The 22456-nt window shown below is 50.7% G+C and overlaps 11 protein-coding genes across 11 annotated transcripts; 7 read left to right on the top strand and 4 right to left on the bottom strand.

The window, feature by feature from the left end:
• Positions 1–1193: 1193 nt before the first annotated feature.
• Positions 1194–2654, top strand: MRS44_016727 (uncharacterized protein; the record flags this gene model as incomplete). Its single annotated transcript, XM_046278656.2, has 1 exon — positions 1194–2654. The coding sequence occupies one exon, from the start codon at positions 1194–1196 to the stop codon at positions 2652–2654; it is 1461 nt and encodes a 486-aa protein (XP_046130681.2).
• A 1879-nt stretch (positions 2655–4533) lies between these two features.
• On the top strand, positions 4534–6141 carry MRS44_016726 (uncharacterized protein; the record flags this gene model as incomplete). The annotated part of the gene is made up of 2 exons (XM_046271047.2): positions 4534–5795; positions 5844–6141. The coding sequence occupies 2 exons, from the start codon at positions 4534–4536 to the stop codon at positions 6139–6141; spliced, it is 1560 nt and encodes a 519-aa protein (XP_046130682.2).
• A 329-nt stretch (positions 6142–6470) lies between these two features.
• MRS44_016725 (uncharacterized protein) lies at positions 6471–8070 on the bottom strand (the record flags this gene model as incomplete). Its single annotated transcript, XM_065618155.1, has 2 exons — positions 6471–7101; positions 7229–8070. 2 exons carry the CDS (start codon positions 8068–8070, stop codon positions 6471–6473), a joined length of 1473 nt encoding a protein of 490 aa, XP_065474227.1.
• A 574-nt stretch (positions 8071–8644) lies between these two features.
• On the bottom strand, positions 8645–9278 carry MRS44_016724 (uncharacterized protein; the record flags this gene model as incomplete). Its single annotated transcript, XM_046273952.2, has 2 exons — positions 8645–8740; positions 8796–9278. The coding sequence occupies 2 exons, from the start codon at positions 9276–9278 to the stop codon at positions 8645–8647; spliced, it is 579 nt and encodes a 192-aa protein (XP_046130684.2).
• A 1173-nt stretch (positions 9279–10451) lies between these two features.
• Positions 10452–11311, top strand: MRS44_016723 (uncharacterized protein; the record flags this gene model as incomplete). The annotated part of the gene is made up of 3 exons (XM_065618154.1): positions 10452–10480; positions 10526–10963; positions 11035–11311. 3 exons carry the CDS (start codon positions 10452–10454, stop codon positions 11309–11311), a joined length of 744 nt encoding a protein of 247 aa, XP_065474226.1.
• A 204-nt stretch (positions 11312–11515) lies between these two features.
• MRS44_016722 (uncharacterized protein) lies at positions 11516–12659 on the bottom strand (the record flags this gene model as incomplete). Its single annotated transcript, XM_046272159.2, has 2 exons — positions 11516–11743; positions 11802–12659. 2 exons carry the CDS (start codon positions 12657–12659, stop codon positions 11516–11518), a joined length of 1086 nt encoding a protein of 361 aa, XP_046130686.2.
• A 1353-nt stretch (positions 12660–14012) lies between these two features.
• On the top strand, positions 14013–15066 carry MRS44_016721 (uncharacterized protein; the record flags this gene model as incomplete). Its single annotated transcript, XM_046284147.2, has 2 exons — positions 14013–14249; positions 14323–15066. The coding sequence occupies 2 exons, from the start codon at positions 14013–14015 to the stop codon at positions 15064–15066; spliced, it is 981 nt and encodes a 326-aa protein (XP_046130687.2).
• Positions 15067–15564: 498 nt separating this feature from the next.
• Positions 15565–16716, bottom strand: MRS44_016720 (uncharacterized protein; the record flags this gene model as incomplete). Its single annotated transcript, XM_065618153.1, has 1 exon — positions 15565–16716. The coding sequence occupies one exon, from the start codon at positions 16714–16716 to the stop codon at positions 15565–15567; it is 1152 nt and encodes a 383-aa protein (XP_065474225.1).
• A 1257-nt stretch (positions 16717–17973) lies between these two features.
• On the top strand, positions 17974–18420 carry MRS44_016719 (uncharacterized protein; the record flags this gene model as incomplete). The annotated part of the gene is made up of 1 exon (XM_046272816.2): positions 17974–18420. One exon carries the CDS (start codon positions 17974–17976, stop codon positions 18418–18420), a length of 447 nt encoding a protein of 148 aa, XP_046130689.1.
• A 364-nt stretch (positions 18421–18784) lies between these two features.
• MRS44_016718 (uncharacterized protein) lies at positions 18785–19232 on the top strand (the record flags this gene model as incomplete). The annotated part of the gene is made up of 2 exons (XM_065618152.1): positions 18785–19107; positions 19157–19232. The coding sequence occupies 2 exons, from the start codon at positions 18785–18787 to the stop codon at positions 19230–19232; spliced, it is 399 nt and encodes a 132-aa protein (XP_065474224.1).
• Positions 19233–20130: 898 nt separating this feature from the next.
• MRS44_016717 (uncharacterized protein) lies at positions 20131–22268 on the top strand (the record flags this gene model as incomplete). Its single annotated transcript, XM_046270213.2, has 5 exons — positions 20131–20548; positions 20603–20797; positions 20845–20944; positions 20991–21319; positions 21373–22268. 5 exons carry the CDS (start codon positions 20131–20133, stop codon positions 22266–22268), a joined length of 1938 nt encoding a protein of 645 aa, XP_046130691.2.
• Between the last annotated feature and the right edge of the window lie 188 nt (positions 22269–22456).

The following is a 22456-nucleotide window of genomic DNA, read 5'->3' as shown; positions in this document are numbered from 1 at the left end:
CGCCTTGACGATGCCCGCAACGGTACACTCCGCTCTCCCGTCGCGTCAACCGTCCTCTCCGTCCTCCAATGAAAGCTTGAGTATTCCCCCTGAGAAAATACATTCCCTGGTTGGTCGTTGCCCAGGTGCTACAGCACGCCCTTCACCAACAAGCGATGGAGCCAACACCTATTCCCGGGGATCCACATGGACTCTGTTTAAATGTGTCAAAACAACCTATTTTTTCGTAATCGAAATATCTGCCGCCTCCGACCTCTTGCTTTTCGCCTCTAGAGTTTGAACGGCTTCGGATAAGCTTGGACCTGGTATGGCCTTGTCCTGGACGCCTCTCCCGCAGATGCATCAAGATCAAACTCCGAGATTTCAACGACTTGCGATATCGCAGTGACTATGCCTACAACTTCCTACGTCTCATGTAGACAAAGCAAACTCGACGATCAACTCCATACAGAACAAACAACCCCGTCCATGCCATCCTTCCCCAACACCTTGTCCCAGCGACTCTGGGGTCGAGATTGAGAGCCCTTTTGACCCGCAGCCCCATTAATCTCCTCATCTCACAGAGGAGATTTTCGGGGAAAGATCGCTGAGGGGTGACGTAAAAAGGATGCATCTCAGACGACTCAGCGTCCATTACAGCGCCGCTAACGGAACGAAAGACTCGCCTTCCTCACAAGGATACGGAGGGTCAGCGTTACCGTCAGCGTTTTCCATGACCTGATGGATTTTGTATATTTGCTAACTTTTACGTGAGAGAAGCTCTTGATGTCTCCATTCCCCAAGTTGACTCCGTGCCAAGCGACGGTGTCCCATGGGGCTCCACGATGTAGAATCGCGTCTGTCCTTGTTGTAAGCAGGTGACGGCGTCAAGGGTTTTTTCCTGGAGTTTTTAATTGTCTCATCCGGAGTCTAGTCACCTTCTCGACAAAATCCAGAACGTCTTGGCACGTGTATATATTGGATGACGCCTCCTCTGCTTAAGGTTCCTGCGGCTCTCCCAACTCTAAGTCACATCCCCATTGACGTGATTGACCTACTTCTACCTCAAGTCCTTCCCCTCTTTGTCTTTAAATATATTTGTTGGGAGGCTGATTCCCCTGACGCCTTGTACATTCAGGCGAATCATACTCCTCCCCTCGGTCGAGCCTCACAGCATCCTCCATCTGCCTGCCACACACCCACATCCACACACCATGTCCACGGACAACAAGCAAGACAAGTCTCAAGGCGAGATGGCCGCTCCCGAGAGACAACGCCAGTACTCCCTCCAAGGCGCCGATGACATCAACACTGTCAACGAAGGCGGCGACATCATGGAGACCAAGGAACAATCGGACGAGCCCGTACAAAACATCTTCAACCAAGGCGGCAAGAACTACCGAACACTCGGTCGATGGGACACTGTCTTCGTCCTGGTCACCAACCAGGTCGGCCTCGGCGTTCTGTCTCTCCCAGGCTGCCTCAAGGTTCTTGGTGTCGTCCCCGGCGTCATCGCCATCATCGGTCTTGGTTCTCTCTCTGCCTACACTGCTTTCGAGTTGCTACAGTTCTACCGGCGCTATCCCCATGTCGTCAACGTCGTCGACATGTGCGGTATCGTTGCTGGTAGGCCGCTTGAAATCATTGCGGGTATTGGATTAATGATCAAGGTCATGATGACTTGCGCCTCTGCCAGTGTTACCCTCTCCGTCTCGTTTAATACCCTTAGCAACCACGCCATATGCACAGTCGGCTTCGTCAGTATCGCTGTTGTCGCCTGCTGGGTTCTCTGCCTTCCCCGTACTGTCCAGTTTGTGTCGCAGTCCGGTATTCCTTCTACCATTAGTATCATGGCCGCTGCCCTTATTGTCATGATTGGTCTTGGTGTTGCGCAGCCTTCTCAGGCCCCTCCTGGCTGGGAAAAGGAAATAGAAATCATCGGCCACCCTACCTTCCGTCAAGGTCTTAACGCCTGTCTCAAGATCTGCTACGCCTATGCCGGCAATATCAGCTTCGTCTCGTACATGGCTGAGATGAAGAACCCAAGTAAGGACTTCCCTATGGCCCTGGCTTGTCTCGAGGTCTTCTCTATCACTCTTTATACCATCGTCGCTATCGCCATCTACTGTCTTGCTGGAGAATATACCACCTCGCCAGCCCTCGGTTCCGCACCAAAGATCCCTGCTATGGCTGCCTACGGTGTTGTCTTGCCTGCTGTCTTTGCCACGGCCATGGCCTTCGGACACACTGGTATCAAGTACATGTACGTTGTGGTTATGCGAGCCATCAAGGCCACAGACCAGGTCACAGACAAGAGCTTCAAGTCCTGGGGCATTTGGGTGGCTTGCGTGACCCTTTACTGGATCATCGTGTGGGTGATTTCCAACGCTATCCCCATCTTTGATTCCATCCTCTCCATCTCCTCGGCGACAACGATCGCTTGGTTCACCTTCGGTCTGAGCGCCATCTTCTGGTTCCACCTCAACTGGGGTAACCTCACCAAGGACTGGAAAAAGATCACTCTGAGCATTATCAACGGTCTTCTTATCGTCCAGTCCGTTTTCATGAATGCTGGCGGTTTGTGGTCTTCAATCTCCGAGTTGATTGCCATTTTCGCGGACGACGAGAGCTCGGTCAGGGGCGCCTTTTCTTGCGGTGACAACTCTGTTGTATAAAAAGGCGAACCTTGTACATATATATAGTAGACTCTCTCATGATATAGAAGGGAAATGAAAGTTAATGAATGAAAGTTTGCAATTGACATTGCTTGCTGCACTGCCTCGTTTTTTCGACCTCTGAATAGTGTTAGTCTGGCAATAGGTGAATGGGTAAGCCAGGCCAAGGAGGGCTAGGCGGAAGGTCAAATGCCCCTTGGACACTCTTGGGATGCTGCTACTACTAGATGAACTAGCAGGGCACTTTATTATTGATAATCAGCGTTTGGAGGCAATACGTGTCTTCATATAAAGGGGCTACTGTAAGCTCAGCCACCTCCACACCTCCACAAGAGCGCGTCCATCGGCTCGTGCTACTTATGCTTATGTCTACTACCAAGTGTATGATATCATTCTGTTGGAGCTTTGAACGCCTTTACCATGTGTATTTCTCAACATGCCCCAACAACGGTTGAATGGTTGAACTGCAGGCTGTATGCGGTTGCTAGTATTTACCTAGTGTACAACGGCCTTTGAACACCTTGAAGACGAGAACCAAATCAGAAGTACTTTTGGCGACATATGAATTGGTAAGAAATGACCAACTTATGAGCATAAAGCGAACAGACACTTATGGCATTCATGGATGTCTATTTCCATCTCGTCTATTTCCACGAGGAAGTGCTCTGGGACATGGGGAAAATCCTGCACCGGACACATTGATTGACCGCTTGGTTTTGGGGCTATCCAGAACTTTGAAGAATGCATCGTTAGTTCCAACTACCTACAGTCACATTCCACGAGAAATAAGGACAAGACAACTTGTCTGCTTGGCAAGGTAGGGCAGCTTTAGCGTGCTGTCTCCGCCACATTTCCCAGACAAGTCCGAGATTAATCTGATGCCTGTTTTAGTCAAAATTTGTCTAAAGAGGTATAGATCAGGTTTTAAAGATTATTGAGTAAGACCTGCAATGGCAATCTCTGTCTGATGTGCAAGCTAAGTAGGCAATGAAGCCGGGACGGGGAATAGGACTCCAACTGCGAGTGCCACTATATGATGGCCGTGTTTCGGCAATATATGGTGATGGCGTTCTTGGCGTTGACAATAGTGAGAAACGGGGGGTAGAGGGACAGGTAGCCTGTAGTGATGTACTCACATCTGCAGCAGTAAATCCTGGCTGATAAATACATCTGCAACATTCCGGCAACTACCCCGTCAACAGGCCTAGTCAAGTAAGCCAGCAAGGGTGGAGGGGGGTTCTGATCTCAACTTTATGCTGAAAATACCCCGACTATTTGTTCCTGAGGCAAGGATTTAACCGCTGGTGCCTCATGTAAAATATCCAATGCTATCTGGGGATTGACTCCTGACCAAGTAACTACAGGAGATCCTTGACCGACTTTTTAATCCTACAGTCTGTTATCTCAAATGCAGGGAGACCGAGCAAGGAGCAGTGCTTTGCGCGGCTTAGCTCTCAGCCAGCCACGTTTGGCCTGAATATGTTGTGATCCATTGCAATATATTCCCTCAGCTTGGCGACCGAATCTTTTCCTTAGCTGAGATGTTCGTCCCTGGATACCCCTGCGTCAATGCCAACTGGATTCCCAATGAGGATCTGAGATCGGGTGATCGTGCATGCTTGTGAGACATCTTCGCAAGATGCCCTATGGGGCGTCATACAGAAATGCGCCCAGAGATGCTCAACTGAGACCCGCTCCGGTATGGGCTGCAGGACAGCGGGATTGTAAGACAAGCATGAATTCATATTCGTCGGCTGGCAACTGTAAAGCATCGAAGAGATGGGATATTTAAACTGCTGACAAGCACCAACTATGACTTTCCTCTCCATGCCTAGCACCAACTCTCTTTGAGACTCAACTTCTTTGGTCCTCGTTCAATATGCGTCAATCTTACTCGCAACTCCTCGCAGTCTTCTGCGGAGTCCTTCTAGGCACAAGCCAAGCCGTTGCCGTCCCCCGGGGAGGCACGTGCAAGAAAACCAAGGTCGCTATCCTTGGTGCCGGTGTGGCTGGAATCACAGCTGCCCAAACCCTGTCCAATGCCTCTATCCACGACTTTTTGATTGTTGAGCACAACGACTACGTCGGTGGACGCTTGAGGAAGACCTCTTTCGGCGAGGGTCCTGACGGCAAGCCACTGACTGTTGAGCTCGGCGCCAACTGGATCGAAGGTCTTGAGTCTGAGAAGGGAAACCAGAATCCCATCTGGCGTCTTGCTCAGAAACATGGTATCAAGAACACCCAGTCAAACTACACCAAGCTCCTCACATATGACGAAAATGGCCCTGCCGATTTCTCAGAAGAAATCGACGAGTTTGATGAGAAGCTTGAGATTGCCATGGCGGATGCTGGTCTCCTTCTGAAGAACAACCTCCAAGATACTTCGACACGTGCAGGTCTTGGCCTTGCTGGCTGGAGACCTGGCTGGGACATGAAGAAGCAGGCTGCTGAGTGGTGGGGATGGGACTTTGAGATGGTGTATCCTCCTGAGCAGTGCGGCTTTTTGTACACCATTGCAGTCCAGAACGCTACGTTTGACCATTTCAGCGACGAGACGAATCTTGTCATTGATCAGCGTGGCTTCAGTGCTTGGCTCCTTGGAGAGGCAGACGAGTTCTTGAAAGAGAATGACCCCAGACTGCTGCTCAACACCACCGTCGATAAGATCGCCTATGATACCAATGGTGTCAAGATAATCACTAAAGACGGCGATTGCATCGAAGCCGACTACGCCATCTGCACCTTCTCCGTCGGAGTTCTTCAGAACGATGTCATCACCTTTGAGCCTGAGCTACCCCGATGGAAGCAAGAGCCCATCCAGCAGTTTCAGATGGGTACCTACACCAAGATCTTTATGCAGTTCAACGAGTCCTTCTGGCCCAAGGACACTGAGTTCTTCCTCTACGCCGATCCCAAGGAGCGTGGCTACTATCCTCTGTTCCAAGCACTGGACGCTCCCGGCTTTGTTGAAGGTTCCAATGTGCTCTTTGGAACTGTGACGGGGCAGCAGTCTTACCATGCCGAGCAGCAGTCTGATGAGGAGACTTTGGAAGAGATCATGGAGGTTCTTCACACTATTTTCCCTGATACGGAGATTCCTGAGCCCACAGCTTTCATGTACCCCAGATGGAGTCAGGAGGAGTAAGTTACCCTTTCATCAAGTGTGTCTCAGTAACTAATCAGATATAGGTGGGCATTTGGATCCTTCAGCAACTGGCCCCCAGGCATGACTCTGGAGAAGCACCAGAATATGCGAGCCAACGTCGACCGTCTCTGGTTCGCCGGCGAGGCCAACTCTGCGCAGTTCTTCGGTTACCTCCAGGGCGCCTATTTTGAGGGCCAAGAGATTGGCGACCGGATCGCCAGGATCATTGGAGGCAAGGACACTGAAGCAGCCCTCCAGATGAGGAGATACGAGGTCCTTGAGGGGACTACAACGCCTGATGAGTATAATGAGTCTAATGGATGGTCGGTGCCTTCGGAGTAATGATGTACATGTTACGGTTTTGCTGTTGATATAGAAGGATATGCCTGTTTATAGACCTTCGCATTGTTCTTGACCAACGGATCATTGGATCTTACCTACCAGACAGTGTTTGCATATCTACAAAGAGTGGAATAGGTCAAGATAAACCTATGCTATGATGCCCAGAGATGACTATCTTGTTTACGCTAGGTCGCCTTTAGAGAGCCTCCTCTTCAGACAAGGGGCGTCATCCTCCAGATGCACTGGGGGTTGTTCATCACCTAGATATGTTCCTGCCCTCTCTCCACTGACTGGCGGAGACTGCTAAGAATGGATACACTCCTCATTCATTACAGTTGGCAACTCCAACTGTCTGGATCCTTCGCATCACCAACACGATCCCAGACGTTCCTATATGGATATCTGCAGTGCCTCCTCTTATAATCAACTCCCTTCTCTCGCTCTCCGTCCACATATCGATATCCCATGATAGTCTCAGGCGGGATACCCTCTTCGACCCATCTCACGATGGCGAGAAGCAGGTTGCTCTCAGGGTCCAGTCCACCGATGTTGATCAGCTTCGATCCAATATGCGAGGCTCCATCGCCCCAAGCGCAGTGTCCACAGCCGCTAATGCGGAAGAGTCTGTAGAACTTGTCTAGCTCTGTGCTGCTCAGGCCCATTGTCCGCGAGACGTAGTCGTAGTAAATCTGAGAAATTTCGCTACTGATCATGCCGTCTTGGAGGCCATGGTAATGAAGAATCTTGGACCCACGGTCCCTAATCCCTGAGAGATCTCCCTTCCAGGTCTGGACATTATAGGGGTTCTTCTCAATCATTGCCTCGTAGTCTTTTGTGTTGGTCGTGCTAGGATCCCAGTCTGCGCTCTCGTAGATTACGTATCTGAGCCATTCCGTAGAGTAGGGGAACGGATTGTCGTTAACGACATAATGAAAGCCGTGCGTGCCTCCGGGCTGAAGTCTTGGATAGATGAAGTTTCCGTCAGATCCGAACAGGGGAAAAGATGCGTCGGACGGCCTCAGCTTGATGCGAAGTTAAGCATTTTTCAGTCTGTCCTCCCGTGCAAATGAGAGATTCTGGACGATACCGGCAAAGGTTGGGGTCCTCAATAACGCCATCTTCAACTCCATCCAAACGATCGCACTGCGTGAGCACATCCTTGTGAACTATGTCCCAATCATCAACGCTGAGATATGAGGGGGAACCAGGAGGGCCATCAATAGCCCAAAAGCTCGCAGAACGGGACATAAGACCTCCAAACGCGAATGCAGGAGCTCCAGCAACAATGCCATCAAAGTCCTCCGGAAAGTCCTGGGCTTCCTTGAATCCCTGGCGACCACCCGTAGAACAGCCCAGATAGTAAGACTTGGTGTGGCCTTGACCATAAAACTGCTTGGTGACCTGCTTTCCAACGACAACACCAGTGTGGACGGAACGATAGGCGTAATCTTCGACCACCTCTGGGTGGTGAAACATGGGAAGGGCCGATGTACCATTGAGACCATTGTTCGCACCGACAGTTGCGAAACCGAGTCCTACACCATAGGCTATGTCCTCATATTGGATACACCCAGACATGCCCCCGTTTCCGGTGCTTAAAAATCGACCCGTCCAGTTGGAAGGAAGCCAAGCCTCAAGGCTGATATTCGAGATGGGAGATGTGGCAACCGACATGGTAACACGGCATAGCTCAACGTCGACTACCTGCTCGGGTCGCCGACAGGTTTCATGGTTGTCTGGAAAGCTGATTTTGGTGCCAGGCGATACATGTTCGGTGAACCACACCTTGGTGTCTGGCAGTTGGAGTGACGTCGCGAAATCGGCGCACCTGGTAGCAAAGTCGACACCAGTTTCAGAGAACACCTGTGATCCCGGCAACAAAGAGGGGAGAAGAAGAGAGGAGAGATTCATGACGACTTGAGACACCATGATTGTGTAGATTACACCAAAGGTGACTATAACAACTCTTCACCCACAAGAGAAAGCAAGTGTGACATCAACGTAAATGATGGTGAGAAGAGGAGGTTAGCCCCTCACGCCACTACACCCGACATACGGTGTAAAATGCTCCGAGCTTCGATGGCGGAATTGTGGATATTATCCGACGTCTCCATAGAGGAGAGGATCTCCACTCCCAAATGGGCAGAAACCGGAGTTGCACACCGGAATTACAAGTTGAATCCCGTGCGGCATGTAGAGTCGGCAGTTGGATGCGAATCCTAGTCTGACGGGTGCACAAGAGGATCAACCTCCACGTATTTCACCCACTCTTGACTATTCGCCAAGTATTAGGAATAAACGACGATCATTTCTAGGAGTTTTATTCCGGAATCAAGACTCTATGAAGTGATCGGCAGTATGAGCCCAAACGTGGGCCTCGCAATCCCTCGTGCTCTGACTGCCGCGACATCCATCTCCATGTCAGGTTCAAGGTTAAACCACCTCTGACGTAACACTCCCTCTCTCAAGTCAAGTGTCCCAGCAAGATCGCGGAGATGCACCTTTAAACGCCTTGCATTGTCCAAGGTTCCATGGGTTGCTCAACTGTGCCGCTCTGAGGCTGATCCTGGCAATCAGAACCCTGACAGGGTAGAATAACCTGAATACTCTGTCAGCCAATCCTACCAATAGGGTTGCACACAAAGTAAGCTTACCTGCCACATATCGATCAATACATATTTTCCCTTATGATCGCCTGTAGGACGTTGCAACACCCCGATGGCCACGATATAGTTTAACCACTCATAGTCGGGGTGTCCCGTCTGAAAGATTCCCCTTAGCAGAGTGCGACCATCTGGCTGCGTCGGGCCAGCCGTTTGGATGAAAATACCGGCACCATCGTGCGTTCGCAGGTTGTATCTCGTATCAGGGAAAAAGACACCCTTGCTATCCGTGAGGCCCCAGTCGGCACCGAGATTGTTGATAGTCCCGGAAAGACGAGGACCATTGAAGGTACCCCCGGTGATGGGGATAACAACTCGACTCCCCTGGCCGTAGTCTCCGACTGGCCAACGCTCACCCAATGTTGCGTTCACTGTGTAAAGAAATTCGTATGAAGGCGTACCGAGACGCTGGGCTGCAGTAAAACATGGCTCGATGGCCAGAAGGGCAAAGGAGAGAAAAGTAGTGATTCTCATCATTTGATGGCGTCTGATGAGATATCAAGTATTATTTGCTCGTTGGCTCAACCGTCAATAACTTCTTTAATTTAGCCTCGATGATGTTCACGGCTGTCAATGACCGCGGTTGTTAGTGTGGTGAGGGGTTGAGGCACCCCCGCACGCAAACGGCAGTTGTCGACGGCAACGGTTTGTGATGCCGGTGAAGAAAGGGAGGAATGCTTCACGGAATGAAGCACAGAAAAGTGATACCGGCTTACTAGGATCAAACAGCAATGGTCGAACAGGCCTCTGACTGGAATCTGACCAAGATCCCTTGTGCCAGTCAGGCTGTAGCCCATCGTGGGATCTGCCGCCCAGGCCATCTACCTTTTTACCGCCAAGATACGGTGAATTACCTCTTCAGTGCTTGGATCTACGGGCTGGTGTTCTGCTTACTGAGTTAGGATTGACGTTCAGCTTCCTCGGTTGAGTGTCAGCAGAGGACTAACACAAACCGTTGGGAGCCAATCGTTCCAGTCCGAGCTGAGATGTTGCAAAAAGAACGATGTACATGGCAAGAGATTAAATCAGCCAGACTTTAGCTACAAGAAGCCCGTAAAACCATGCTAAGACAATAATATCAGTGGCTTGCAGAAAGTTCCTCACACACAGCCTCCCATTGTCATTGCATTGCAGGTATCGGGATGACAATGAGCGAGTGGCACACTGTCGTTTTAGGAGCTGAAAGGATCATTTCTGAGAACTCAAGTCTCTTATTGCAGCTAGCCTCCTAGTACGCCATCTTTATCTGCTGTTTCCAAGTATCAATGGGCCTTGAGCTTGCTTATGCTGCGACTTTGCTTGGAAAGGGTGTGATGCTGTCAAGTGCACCTACCAAGACTTTGCCGTGGCTGATGCCCTCTTACAGGAAATCTTTGTGTAGCTGCACAAACTTGACCTTTCTGAGCTTTTGATGCAACTCAAGTCATCAAGGCAATACAAGATGGCAAATGTTACGATGAGACGAGTTTCAAGACCCCAGCCTCAGCACACATCACCTACATACAAATACAAAAGCCTGCGTTGTCCCCAGGAAAGTTCAGAGTATCTACTCACTATATCCGCCTCAAATCGGGTATAACTGCATTATGATTCCTCTTCGAGCAACCCTTGTGAGCCTTTTGGCTGTAGCAACTATTGTCATTGCCAATGACCCCATCCCGAGAGTGCTTTCGAAAGTAAGCAAATGCAAAAACCTCCCATGACCAGTGGTTCTAATCAAGCTCCGAAACAGATGGAGGCCATGAGGCTGCTGTTGCAGCTGCTCCCATGTACCACTTCGGTCGTTCCTGGGACAGGGCACCATGCTACCCAGAAGCTGCTGAAACCAACGGCGAACAAGTCCAGGGCCACCATTCCGATGAATGCGTCGGCAATCAGAACGATGGATGCGCTGACCCCGGCCCTTGGAACGGCGTCAACTCGCCCGGAAATGGTTTCCCTGTTTACTACACTGTTCGAAAGTGTGGTGACAATGAGTGGCGAGTCGCTTATAGCATCTACTTCAAGAAGGACTCGGGGCATATGAATGACTGGGAGAATTCGATCATCATCTGGAATGGTGATGGGAACGGTGGCTGGATTCGGGCTGGAACTTTGCTTGGGTTTCACGGAGGCTGGGACTATTTCGCCTGGGGGGATATCCAGAACACTGTGAACAAGTAAGTCAACTCCCCATACCATTTCTTGGTCTTGCGATGGCCGGTGTAAGCAAGATACTGACATCTACCAGCGACGGCGACCTGCTGGACCAAGGTGCTCAGGATCACAACCATGCCAAGATCTATCAGGGATTCTTCTACCACGCAACCTTCCAGACGCGCAAGACGTCCCTCAACACTTGCGCCAACACTCATGACGAGTTCCGCTCTTGGGACTGGTACTTCCTCCCCGACTCGGCGTGGCTGTATGACGGCGAGCTTATCAAGGATGAGTGGGACTGGGGCTCCGCTGATACTAACCCGTCTAGTCTGCGAAACGATGCCCGTTGGATCTGCAGTCGTGGATGAAAGCTGGACAAGCGAGCACGCGGGGTTTGCCCGATGCTATAGTGTTGCCTCGGAACCGGAGGGGAGTGTTCGGAGCGTGCTAAACACAAGATAGCGGTTTGAGTTGGCTTTGGGGATGGGCTCTATCTGCTTTCAACAACAGCGTTCAGGGTGAGTCTGAGGACACGAGCTCAAGTTTGAGTCATCAATCGTTCTGTTTTTCTCTCATGAGTTTTGCTCATCTTGCTCTAAAAACAAAGGGAAATCTTGGACGACGTCCACCTCTACAACAGAAGATTCCTTTTCCACATCTCTCAGTTCATTCTTTTGCTTCCACATGGCCGCCCTGTCCGCTTGGCCTGCTACACTCTCCCGCGTTCTTCCTTGCAGATGCCTCAGACAGAGCTGCTTTCCGTCTTCAGGATAGTAAAGCCAAGTGGCCCATTTATTCCACTAGAAATGTCAGCCGTTAACTCGTGGTGGAATGTCTTCAGGATATGTGATTACTCACCTCGCCTTCCTTCATCTGGGCACGAGCCCGTTGACCAATCTTATCCTCGATAAAGTCTCCCCGAAACATAGCCAGACGTGTAGGAAAGACACGGTTCAAGTAGTGAGCGGTCGATGCAACGTGCGGCTTATCATGCCAAAAGTACATCGGTGTCAGAGGAACCTTGATATCCGGATGTGATGCGGTAGAAAAGTCGCCCGTGAGAGAAGCCGTCAAATTTCTTAGAGCCGGGAAGCGAGCGACATCCATGGATGTTGCATATGAAAGCATGCGAACTGCCGCGAGGCATATGTACTTGATAGGTACTTCTTGGTCAGACTCGTGAGCCTTCATGATGTGTAGCATGGGCTCGATGGGTAGGTCGGATAACAGAGCCCAATCATGCTGCTGGACCCAGACGTAGGGAGTCTCAGTAGCTCTCAAAGCAGATCTCACGGCGAGACCAAAACCAAGACGTCTCGATGGTTCTATGAAGGTCACCGACTTATCACGTGTCTGTGATATTGTGTAGCTCACTTCGTTGTCCCCGCGAGTGCTGCCGTATTCCGCCTTGGCATGGCTGTTTGTAAAGGTGGACCCCTCGCCATGCCGTTGGTATCTGCCAAGGATGAGGTTCTTTACATTTTGTTTGTAACTGGTGAAGTTTTCGGCTTGTTGAGGGGTAACTTGTCCCTTCTTGAGACGAGCTGTCGGGACAATCTTGTCGTAACCATCAAAGACAACGATGACCTTGCATGATAGCAAGGCTGGGCAATGACGGTCGAAAGACTCAAGGATAGCCTCGAGCAGCTCTGTTGAAGGGGCTGATGGGGTTGCTGAGGTTGTTATTATGACCGTCAGTAGATCACTGACACACATCTTCTCCGGCATCTTAGTAGACAGTCAGCCACGGCCTCAGTTGATGAGCTGGGTGCTGGGACTGCCCCATGGCAGCCAAACGCACCTCTCTAACCGCGGCAACGGGTCATGCCAGATCCCGCACTCAAGTTTGTACACTGATTGAAATTGTAGTCATCAATTCACCACTACATCTGCTCGCCCAAGGACACTACGGAAGGCTCTATTGCAAGCGGCGCGGCCCGACGGAGCGGATGAAGCAAGGGTGTGAGGAGGGCAGAGGATAGCGAAAATTCTGATTGGTGTGGCGGTGCACAGACTTGAAGTGGTGCACAGCCACATCTTCACTTGACGGGGAGGCTCTGTTTGCAATGTTCCAGATGCCGATAATTGGTGTCAGATAGAGAGAACTACTAGAGCAATTGAATGGAACTGGCACCAGTAGCCGAGAACTGCTCATGAACTGGTCCGATTGAGAGCTGGAGCCATGTTCGGACCCGGAGTAGACACGGCTTGTGGCACGGTGACGCGTAACACAAACGGACGAGCAGGGGGTTGGCAAACACGAGAGTCGAGTTGCCAGTTGCTGACTGATGTTAAATGACTGAACTGTCTATATAAAGCGAATACCATCAATAGCATCCAGAGTTTAGTCATGATCTCCCTGGTCAAAGCAATCGCCAAGCCTATATCGAGCAAGACACACTTCTCTCGTCGGGCAAATTCCCCCAATTCTGCGGCGGTACCTGAAACCAGCCACTGGATAATGATTGGCATGGGTCTTGCAGGGAAGCCTATGCATGCTTCCGTTTCAGCAGGTCTCGATCAATCGCAGTGCTCCAAGTTTCGACGCGGTAGAGACATGGTCAGTCTCCGCCATTTCATGCATAGCCGATCCTCAACGGTCGCTTAACGACGGGGCACTTGGTCTTTTTTATCTGGAGGTCATGACTCTGTTTATGAAGCAGCCGCCCTTGGCAGGCAAATAGACGCTGGGTGGTGCATACTGGCTTGCATCAATGTTACGACTTGATGCATGCGACGAAACTCGTAAAAAAGAGGGCGGGAAAGTCACAATATGGGAGGACACGGTGTAGCACGCACTGTCCTATTTTTAGCACCCCTCTCAGTGCAATTCAGGCGGTTGGGGGGTGTCTCCTTTAGTGGTCCCACGGCGGGCATGGGATAGCGCACAAAAAGGCTGATCAACACCAACCTCCCCTTTCCAGCCATCGAGTTTTCATCTTTTATTTCCCCAAACAAAAGTAGCCACCCGTCGGTGTTCAATTCGTGTCTCTCTTTCTTGCTCTTCCAAAATTCATGTCATTTCTTCATACTCTCCTTTGTCCCTGTTGAATCTCCCAGATGGCCACCATGGCAGCTCCTCATCAGCCCCGATACGACCTCGAGGATCCGGGATTCCCTCGCAACGCCCGCGAGGCCCGTGAAGCTGCCCGCGCCGCGAGAAATGGCTCAAGCCCTCGCTACAGGCGCACGCAGTCTCCCGAGCAGGTCGACGACTACCGCTTCGCCGGAGAGGACGACATGCGCTCTCCTACGTCTGACGTGGCATTGCAGGATGCCATGCTCGCACAGGCACAGCAGCAGCAGGTTGGTCCAAAACTCTCTCCCCCTCACTAGAGGGGAACAACCTTTGTTCCGCGGCTAACCTTGTGTCCTGCAGCAGCGTGTGGTTCCGGTTGGTCAGAATGGCCGTAGTGGAGGGCAGCGCAGACAACCTCCGGGTCCCAACAACATGAACGGACCCCCCGGACGTGGTGGTCCTCATCCTTCTTACTCTGGCGGCATGGAGAATGGTCCTGAGCAGCACGGTCCCAGAGAGGGAGGTCGATACAGGCGACAATCACGACGTCCTTCAGACGGAGGTCAGTCAAGGTCAGGTCCTTCTGACTCGCCACCCGGACAAGCTCCAAACACTCAGCAGAACCGCTCCCAAGCGATGGCGTCGGAGCACCACCAGCAGCCGCGCCGCGGCCCATCACCGGAGCGACTAGCTGTCCCCAGCGACATTAATCGCCTCAACAGCCCCAGCATTCAAAAGATTGTTCTCCAACCGCTAGAGCAAAAGATCCAAGAGTATGATCACCTGATGAACGAAGCTCAATCGCAAATGGCCCAGCTCGACGAAGAACTTCGAATTCTCCAAGAGCGACGACGCCAAGCTGAGGACCGCTTTATGGAGGCCAAGGCCAAGCACGACGAGTACGAGCGACAGCACCTAGACGTCGGCAAGGCCCTCCGCGGGGAGCTCGTAAGAGAGCAAGTGCCCCCACCAGTCCGACCCATGGCGCGCATGGAGAGCGTCGAGAGTTTCGGCCCGCGACCCGTGAGCGAGCAGAGCTCATTCCACCAGAAACCAAAAGGCAGAGGAATGCTCCGGATGAGTCTGTTCAACAAGAGCTCCTAAACAAGATGATGAAAATATTTGGGAAAATGGTACACATAGAGAGATTCATGATTTATGCGTTTATGACCTGGGGGATATTTCTTGTCTTGAAAATTACGACCTATTTTCAAATACTTTTTTCTTGTTCTTATTTCTTCATGTCCGCGCAAAAGGACGGGTTGGTTACCTTACATGTTTTACATAATGATACTGGATCGGCATTTTAGTGTATAGCTTCAATTCATTCTCGACGATTTCATGCTTCAAACATATGATCCTTCTCGAGTGACTGGTTAGATGAATATTGCATCGGCATGAGCGAAACCGTTTCATGCTGCTTGGATGACGATGATAGTGGAGGTCAAGGCATCATAGACGTGGCTGAACAAAGGTAACCAAGCATGTGTCAACTGATGATATAGCTCAGTCTGTGGAGAGAGATATTGACGCAGACGAGGCTGATTCATATCTATCTTAAGAGCATGCTCTTTTCTGGCCATCAAATACGTTAGTGACGCTTCACATAGGATGCTTGATGACCACCTTCTCCCTGCTCGTCTTCCCACTAAACACATCCTTGATAGCCTGAATACCCTCCTCCGCCGTCTCAACAACCCTCGTTCGAGGAGCCTGCCAATATTTCGCATGATTCTTGATCAACCAACGAATGGTATGATCATTGCGAGCTCCCCATCGTCTAATCTTTGCCTCCTCGGCCTGCCTCTCCTCAGAACTCATCTCGTGATCACCGACACCGTGGTCCATCGTGTCAACAGTTCGAAACATGAGTGTAAACTTCCAGGCTGGGTCTTTGGCAACGACAAGCGATGCACTCAAGCGCAGCTCATCTTCCGGGACGTCGGGGTCACAGCATCGACGAGCAATGCCAGGGGAGCTCTGGTCGTATTTCGCTTGGATGGCTTCCTCCTCTTCCTTTGTGAGGCCTTCAAAGACGCCCAAGCCAGTTGCAACGCTATCAAAGACAGTTTTGAGCTTCTTGTTCAACCCTTTCATTGTGGCGTGAATGTCTTGCACAATCGTAGGACTGCGGTAGTCGAAGCAATGCGTTGCGCCTAGCTGCTTCAAGGCGTCATGATTGTGTGGTGAAGCCGTGGTGAGGATGGGGTTAAAACCTGCAGCCTTGGCCAGCTTGATGGCACCCTGGCCTACAACACTAGAACCGCCCCAGATCAAGATCGGTACGTCGGTCGGGTCGTCGCCCTCGAGGCCGGCAGCAGGGAAGCCATATTCAAGAGTATTGAACAAGGCATCGATAGCGGTAAGAGCTCCAGCAAGCATGGTGACAGCCGAAGTGGCATCCATGTCCTCAGGTCTCTCATACGTCAATAAATTCTCAGCCAAGAGAAAATCTTGATGAGCTCCCAGATGAAGAGGACGACGATCACCAGGGATGGAGAAACCAAACACTTCCTGGCCGGGCTTGAAGGGCGAGTCTGGACCGGTTTCTCGGACAGTGCCCGCAAACTCGTAACCTGAGACGACTTCCGAGATGCCCATGTAGTAGTGACGAGTATCGGCGGGGTTGATGGCCGAGTACTTCACTTCCACAAGTGACTGAGCTCCGGTGGGCACATATTGTTCTTCGATGATGCGGATAGTATGTTTGCCCTGGGAGTCCAGGTAGATGGCCTTATTGGGCGGGTGAGGCATGATGAGATTTTTCAACTTGATTCTGTAGAACTCTGTCTATAGTAATTTAGTGTACAAATTTGGGGCTATTCCCTTCTGCCGACCTATATGATACGCCATAACGTTATGTCGGAGTGGACTGTGGCCGAGATTATCAACACTTGCTTACAAATTGTCAACTGCAACTCATGTTCGTTTGATCAGTCGAATAATGGCCTTTCTTGATTGATTTATAATCATCAGTCTGTTTACTATTGATATGTGCCCTGAGAGACAAGTTGTTATCATCGTTGTCGTTGTTCTCAATCACGCCTCTCAAGAGGCCATCAGCCACAATAGCAAAATGAAGAGTTATCAATGCATGACGGCATCGAACCCCAGTACTGCGAGGCATCGTAATAAGCTCACCGTCATTTCCCCGGAGATCTTTGATCAAAAGTGGTGTGATCTTATGTGTTGCCTACCTCCCTCCTTTGCAATGGTCGGTGATGCTCAGTGATGGACTCATTTCGGAGAACGCGCACCCCCAATTCAGACAGCTAGAAGTCTAATCACTCACACTCAACAATCAACTCAATGCGTGTCGTTTGGAGCAACGTTGCTTCTGCTGAACTTCTTTGTTGTAGTCTCGCCGTCAACCCCGGATATGAGCGCCGCTGACTTGCCACAAAAAGCCACAAATCACTTTGGAATTCGCCGTCTGACAACCTAGCTCAAGACGATTAAAATAGTCTCCCACATTCCACAGACCAAGAGGCGCCATTAGCCACCCTCTATACGAAAAGCGCAAAACCCAACTCCACGAGAAAACTCCAATAGGCTCTACTAGCGCAAGCCGTCAACCAAAATAACCAGCAATACGACTGGCTCGCTAAGCACATGCTAACCGTCTCAAGCAAGGGACGTCATTCCTGGATTCGGCGGTTTTCCCCCTGATGAGTGAGCGCTAGGCCCAGACTCGGTCTATCCGAGCTGGTGAGCGGAAGTCGGCAGGTGTGAGCCAAGAGTTGACGAGAATTGAAGATCAGCAGATCAAGTTGATCGTATAGCATCATATTGGGGACGCATTCCATAGATCTCATACCGGAAACAGCTATATAAGGGCAGTCGTCCAACGTTCAGATATTTCCTCATCAACAGGTTCAACCATCACTTCACAGCTCAAGCATCAAACCAACACTCTTCATCCTCGCAACAACTTTACACGCTGCATTCTTTCAGCCAATCCTGCATCCGCATCTCTTCAGCACTTCACAAAACACCTATTCAACCATCAAAATGAAGTTCTCTCTCGCCTTCGTCGCCACCCTTCTCTCGGCCACCAATGTCGCCGCCGCTCCCTCCGCCGACCCCGGTGCCATCTCCATGATGGCCGCTACTCCCCAGTGGACCATCCAAAACATGCAGCGCACCTGCGACAAGGGTGACACGACCTGCACCTGGAACTTCAAGATCAACACTGGCAAGGGAACCCCGACGACTTGCAAGTACGTTGTCAAGGGACATCCCGCTTCGCAGACCAACGGCGGCCCGGCCAAGTGCGGCACCTTTACCATCACTTCTGGCTGGAGCGGTCAGTTCGGTCCTGGCAATGGATTCACCGTCTTGTCGGTTATCAGCAGCAACAAGCAAATCATCTGGCCTGGCTACACCGATAAGCAGCTCGCCAGCGGCAAGGTTGTGAAGCCTGACCAGTCTTATGCTCCTGCCAACCTTCCCAACTAAGTGTTTTGGTGTCTGAGTGGTAGTAGAACATGGTACATATGAGGGACAGAGGTGGTTGTCCAAGACGTTCATTAAGGGTACATCGATATATGGGGTTATTGGCTATTGTAATAGAGGTAGACCAGACTAAATTAAACCTCGCATTCTTTTCAAACAGACGTTGTTTACCAAATGTTGCTACTAGCTTTCATAATTACACTGCGGAACGACTCGGGGCATTCAGGCTTGAAAGGTGCTGTGGTTGAACCAGAGTCGGGTCATCCTTGCTCCGACATCCAAGCTAAATGTCTCCCCTCAGCCCGAACGATATCTGCTTTCCCTACCACAATTATATCCCCAGCCGCCTCTAGTTACGGATCACAAAATGGTCTCCCTCTCTCCGTCAACCTGGAACACTCTTGGACTCGGAGTCGCCGCAGGATGGGCTACGCTGGGCCTTGTCGGCTTCTTCCAACCAGCTCGATCAGCTGAGTTGTTCGGCGTCATACCTTCAACAAAAAACAGCAGCGAAGAAACCAACCGAGCTATGGCACTTATACTTGGTTCTCGAGACTTTTCTATCGCTACAGCATTGTTCATGCTGGGCAGGGCGGGCAGGAATGAAGAAATGGGCACCTTGATTCTCAGCACTCTGGTCATCTGCGGAGCTGATATCTACCTTGTTTGGAAGGCAAAGAGATATGCTGAGTAAGTGCACCAAGGGAACAATAGAACTATGTTAATCTGACTTGGCCAGGACCATTACTTTCACAGTTGGTGCTGCTATATGGGGAGCAATCGGGTTGGGTCTGTGGGCATCTCCGCTCAAGTAGACGCGAAACAAGATAATTCTTGTCTTTAGCCGTCATTGTTATCTCTACTATCATGTTATTTGTGATTGATACTGATTCAACTATCGTGTCACAACAATGCTCTGCTTTTTTACTATGACGCAGTTCTCTCTGTAGTTTATTGTCTCTGACTCAAACTTAAGATATTGTGATGTTGCGGTTGTAATTGCCCTACAAATGTTTTGCGTGAAATTGAGCCAAATGAAAGAATTAATTCATTACTTATCATTCACTTAAACTACGTTGCTTCCATTAAATTCAACCTAAAAGAGCTTTCCGTCTTGTAGGTATAGGTTATGCCGTCATGACTCTCAAGAATGATTCACAGATGAGCCGGAATGCTTTGCCTACCCCCGTCCACTCAGCACAAACCAGAGAATGGAATCGTTACGTGATTGGCTTGCAAGTCGTATCCGACTCCACCGTTAGTGCCCTGTCAAGCTTGGTTCAGGCACTGGATCCATCTCAAATTTGCAGGGATGCATTTCGCGCTTTTTATGCGACATACTTGAACCACAGGCTTGACACTTTAATGACTGTATGAATATGCGCTTAAATAGACATGTTCTTAAATAACTTTTCGTTACATATGCTTCAGTGCCACTTGTAAGAGAGAAAGCAAGAAACAACGATGAAAATGCATCGTTGGTCCAAGCAGAGCTAAGGCGACCTATACGAGGGGTGGAGATTAACATGTTATCATCGTACATGCTCCCCGATGAATAATCCATAACAATTTCCATCCCTTCGTATTCCAGATTCTTACTTTTCTGTCCTTGTTTCTGGCGTTTTCAAGCCTCCCGGGTGTGTTTCTCGCCATCTGCCACTCGTTCAATTTTTGGCTCATTTTGCGCCAGCCACTCTTTTGTTCATTTTCACCATGTTTTTCGCTCTTTTTGCTGGCTTGGTCGCTGCGGCGCAGGCCCAGCACGTCCCAATGCAGGGAGACGGGCTCCTCCGATTTCCGCTCCGCGTGTCCAGCGGCGCTCCCGTCGTCAAGGGCGTCACGAAGCGACAGGAGGAGGTTGCGCTGGAAGCCCAGCTGAATGGCAATTTTTACAGCATCGACTTGACGATTGGAACACCAGGCCAGACTGTTACGGTTAATTTCGATACTGGGTCACAGGAGCTTTGGGTGAATCCCGATTGCAGTCAGGCCGATAACCCGGAGTTTTGCGAGTCGTTTGGGCATTTTAATGAGAGCAGTACTTTTACGGATCTTGGGACACAGGGGACTATTATTTACGGTACTGGAATGGTCAGGTTCAACCGTAGCACTGATTACATCGCGGTCGGCGGTAGGTGTTCACCTCTGATCTGGTACAGCCATCGCTGATGTCCCTTCTCTTTAGCTGCGAGAATCTCGCAACAAATCTTTGGAGTCGCAGACAGCAGTTTCGTCACTAATGTTGGTGTCATGGGCGCCAGCCCATGGCTGAGCGGCTGGGAAGGTGATTATCCTTTAGTCCTTGACAACCTGGCCACTCAAGGCTTCATCAGCAGCCGAGCTTTTAGTCTTGATATCCGAAGTATTGGTAGCGATAGAGGTAGGTCTAGACATGGCGGGTTCACAACCAAATGCTAACCTTCTTAGGCTCTGTCATCTTTGGAGGTATCGACACACGCAAGTTCTCTGGTCAACTTGAGAAGCGGGCCATCATTCCTGGCGACGACTCTCCTGACGGATATACTCGGTTAGTGCCCCTCTTATCGTTTTGCTATCATATCTAATGTCCAAAGATACTGGGTCTATCTCGACGGCCTCACCCTTGTCCAGAACGGCAAGAAGATTCCCATCTTCTCCAAGCCCACCCGACAGGCCGTCATGCTTGATAGCGGCTACACTTTGAGCACCCTTCCTGGTCCCATCGTCCAGGCCATTGTCGACTCTTTCCCCACAGCCAAGACCATCCCTGAGTCTCCTCTCTACTCGGTAGACTGCTCGGTGATGGACATGGCCGGCACCGTCGACTTTCTCTTTGGAGAAACTGTCATCAAGGTTCCGTACGCAGACTTTATCTGGAAGCGACCGGATGGTGCTTGCAGACTGGGAGTCTTTCAAGATGATAGTAAGTCTTGTAAGAACACCTCGAGCCTGGCATCATGGCTGACATATCACTAGACTTCCCTGTCCTAGGAGACACCTTCCTGCGTGCCGCTTACGTTGTTTACGACTGGGATAACCGCAACATTTGGCTTGCCAACAACGAAGACTGCGGATCTAAGCTTGTTGCTATTGGAAAAGGTCCCAATGCTGTCCCTGCTGTCACCGGCGAGTGCAGCCGCTCTGATGGCAACACTACGACTATCCCAACGACTTCGGTTCCAGCAAACTCAACGGCGGTCCCCTCTACTCTTTCTTCGACACAATACCACAACACGTCCATGGTTCTCACCACTTCCGGTTCATACCCGACGGTGACTTATCCCACAGGACATGCAGGTGCGACCTCAACAGTCACATACAGCGAGGTGCACACAATTACTTCGTGTCCCCCTACTGTGACCAACTGCCCAGTTGGTTCAGTCACCACGGAGCTGGTAACATCCCACCATATCATCAACTGTCCCGGAAATGGTGCCTGCGGTGGCAAGGTAACGCATCCCGTTACTGCCGAGGTCACTCAGTCGACCGCAACCTACACGATTCACATGCCTACCATGTGCAGATGCCAGACTGGCTGCCCCAAGGATGCTTACAAGACTCAGAACCAAGTCATCACGGTCAAACCTGTCAAGGAGAATCCCTATCCCACTCCCATCCATGGGCCTGTTAGCCATCCTTCCAATCACACCGTCACCGGTATTCACGCTGCGAGCACCACCTCCGGAAGCTTCAACCCTAATGGTTGCGCAACTTGCCACGCTCAGAATGAACCTACTGGTGTCCCTGCCACTAATGTCGCTCCCTCTGGTGCAGTTCCCACTGGTGTTGCACCAGTGACTGCCGGAGCTGTTTCCAAGGCTCCTGGTATCTTGGTCGTTGCCGTCGGGCTTGTGGCTGCTGTAATGGCGTAGTTGCGACATACAGGCCAACTCGAAGATCGAAAATAGTATTATATTCTCTAAGAAAACAAAATGCCTTTCTTATTACAAGACTTGAAGATTGAGAAGGCGCTGTAGATCTCTCTGTTACGGGGTTGCTTCAAGTGATCTGGATAAGCGTTCAGCTGCAGGCGGAAAACAACCCAAGTGGGCAAATGAAC

The sequence above is a fragment of the Fusarium solani genome, assembly GCF_023522795.1.
Source record: "Fusarium solani strain SB1 chromosome Unknown bctg00000012, whole genome shotgun sequence".
Classification (NCBI taxonomy): domain Eukaryota; kingdom Fungi; phylum Ascomycota; class Sordariomycetes; order Hypocreales; family Nectriaceae; genus Fusarium; species Fusarium solani.
Note: the sequence above shows the minus strand (reverse complement) of the source record. Positions and strands in the feature narration are given on the sequence as shown.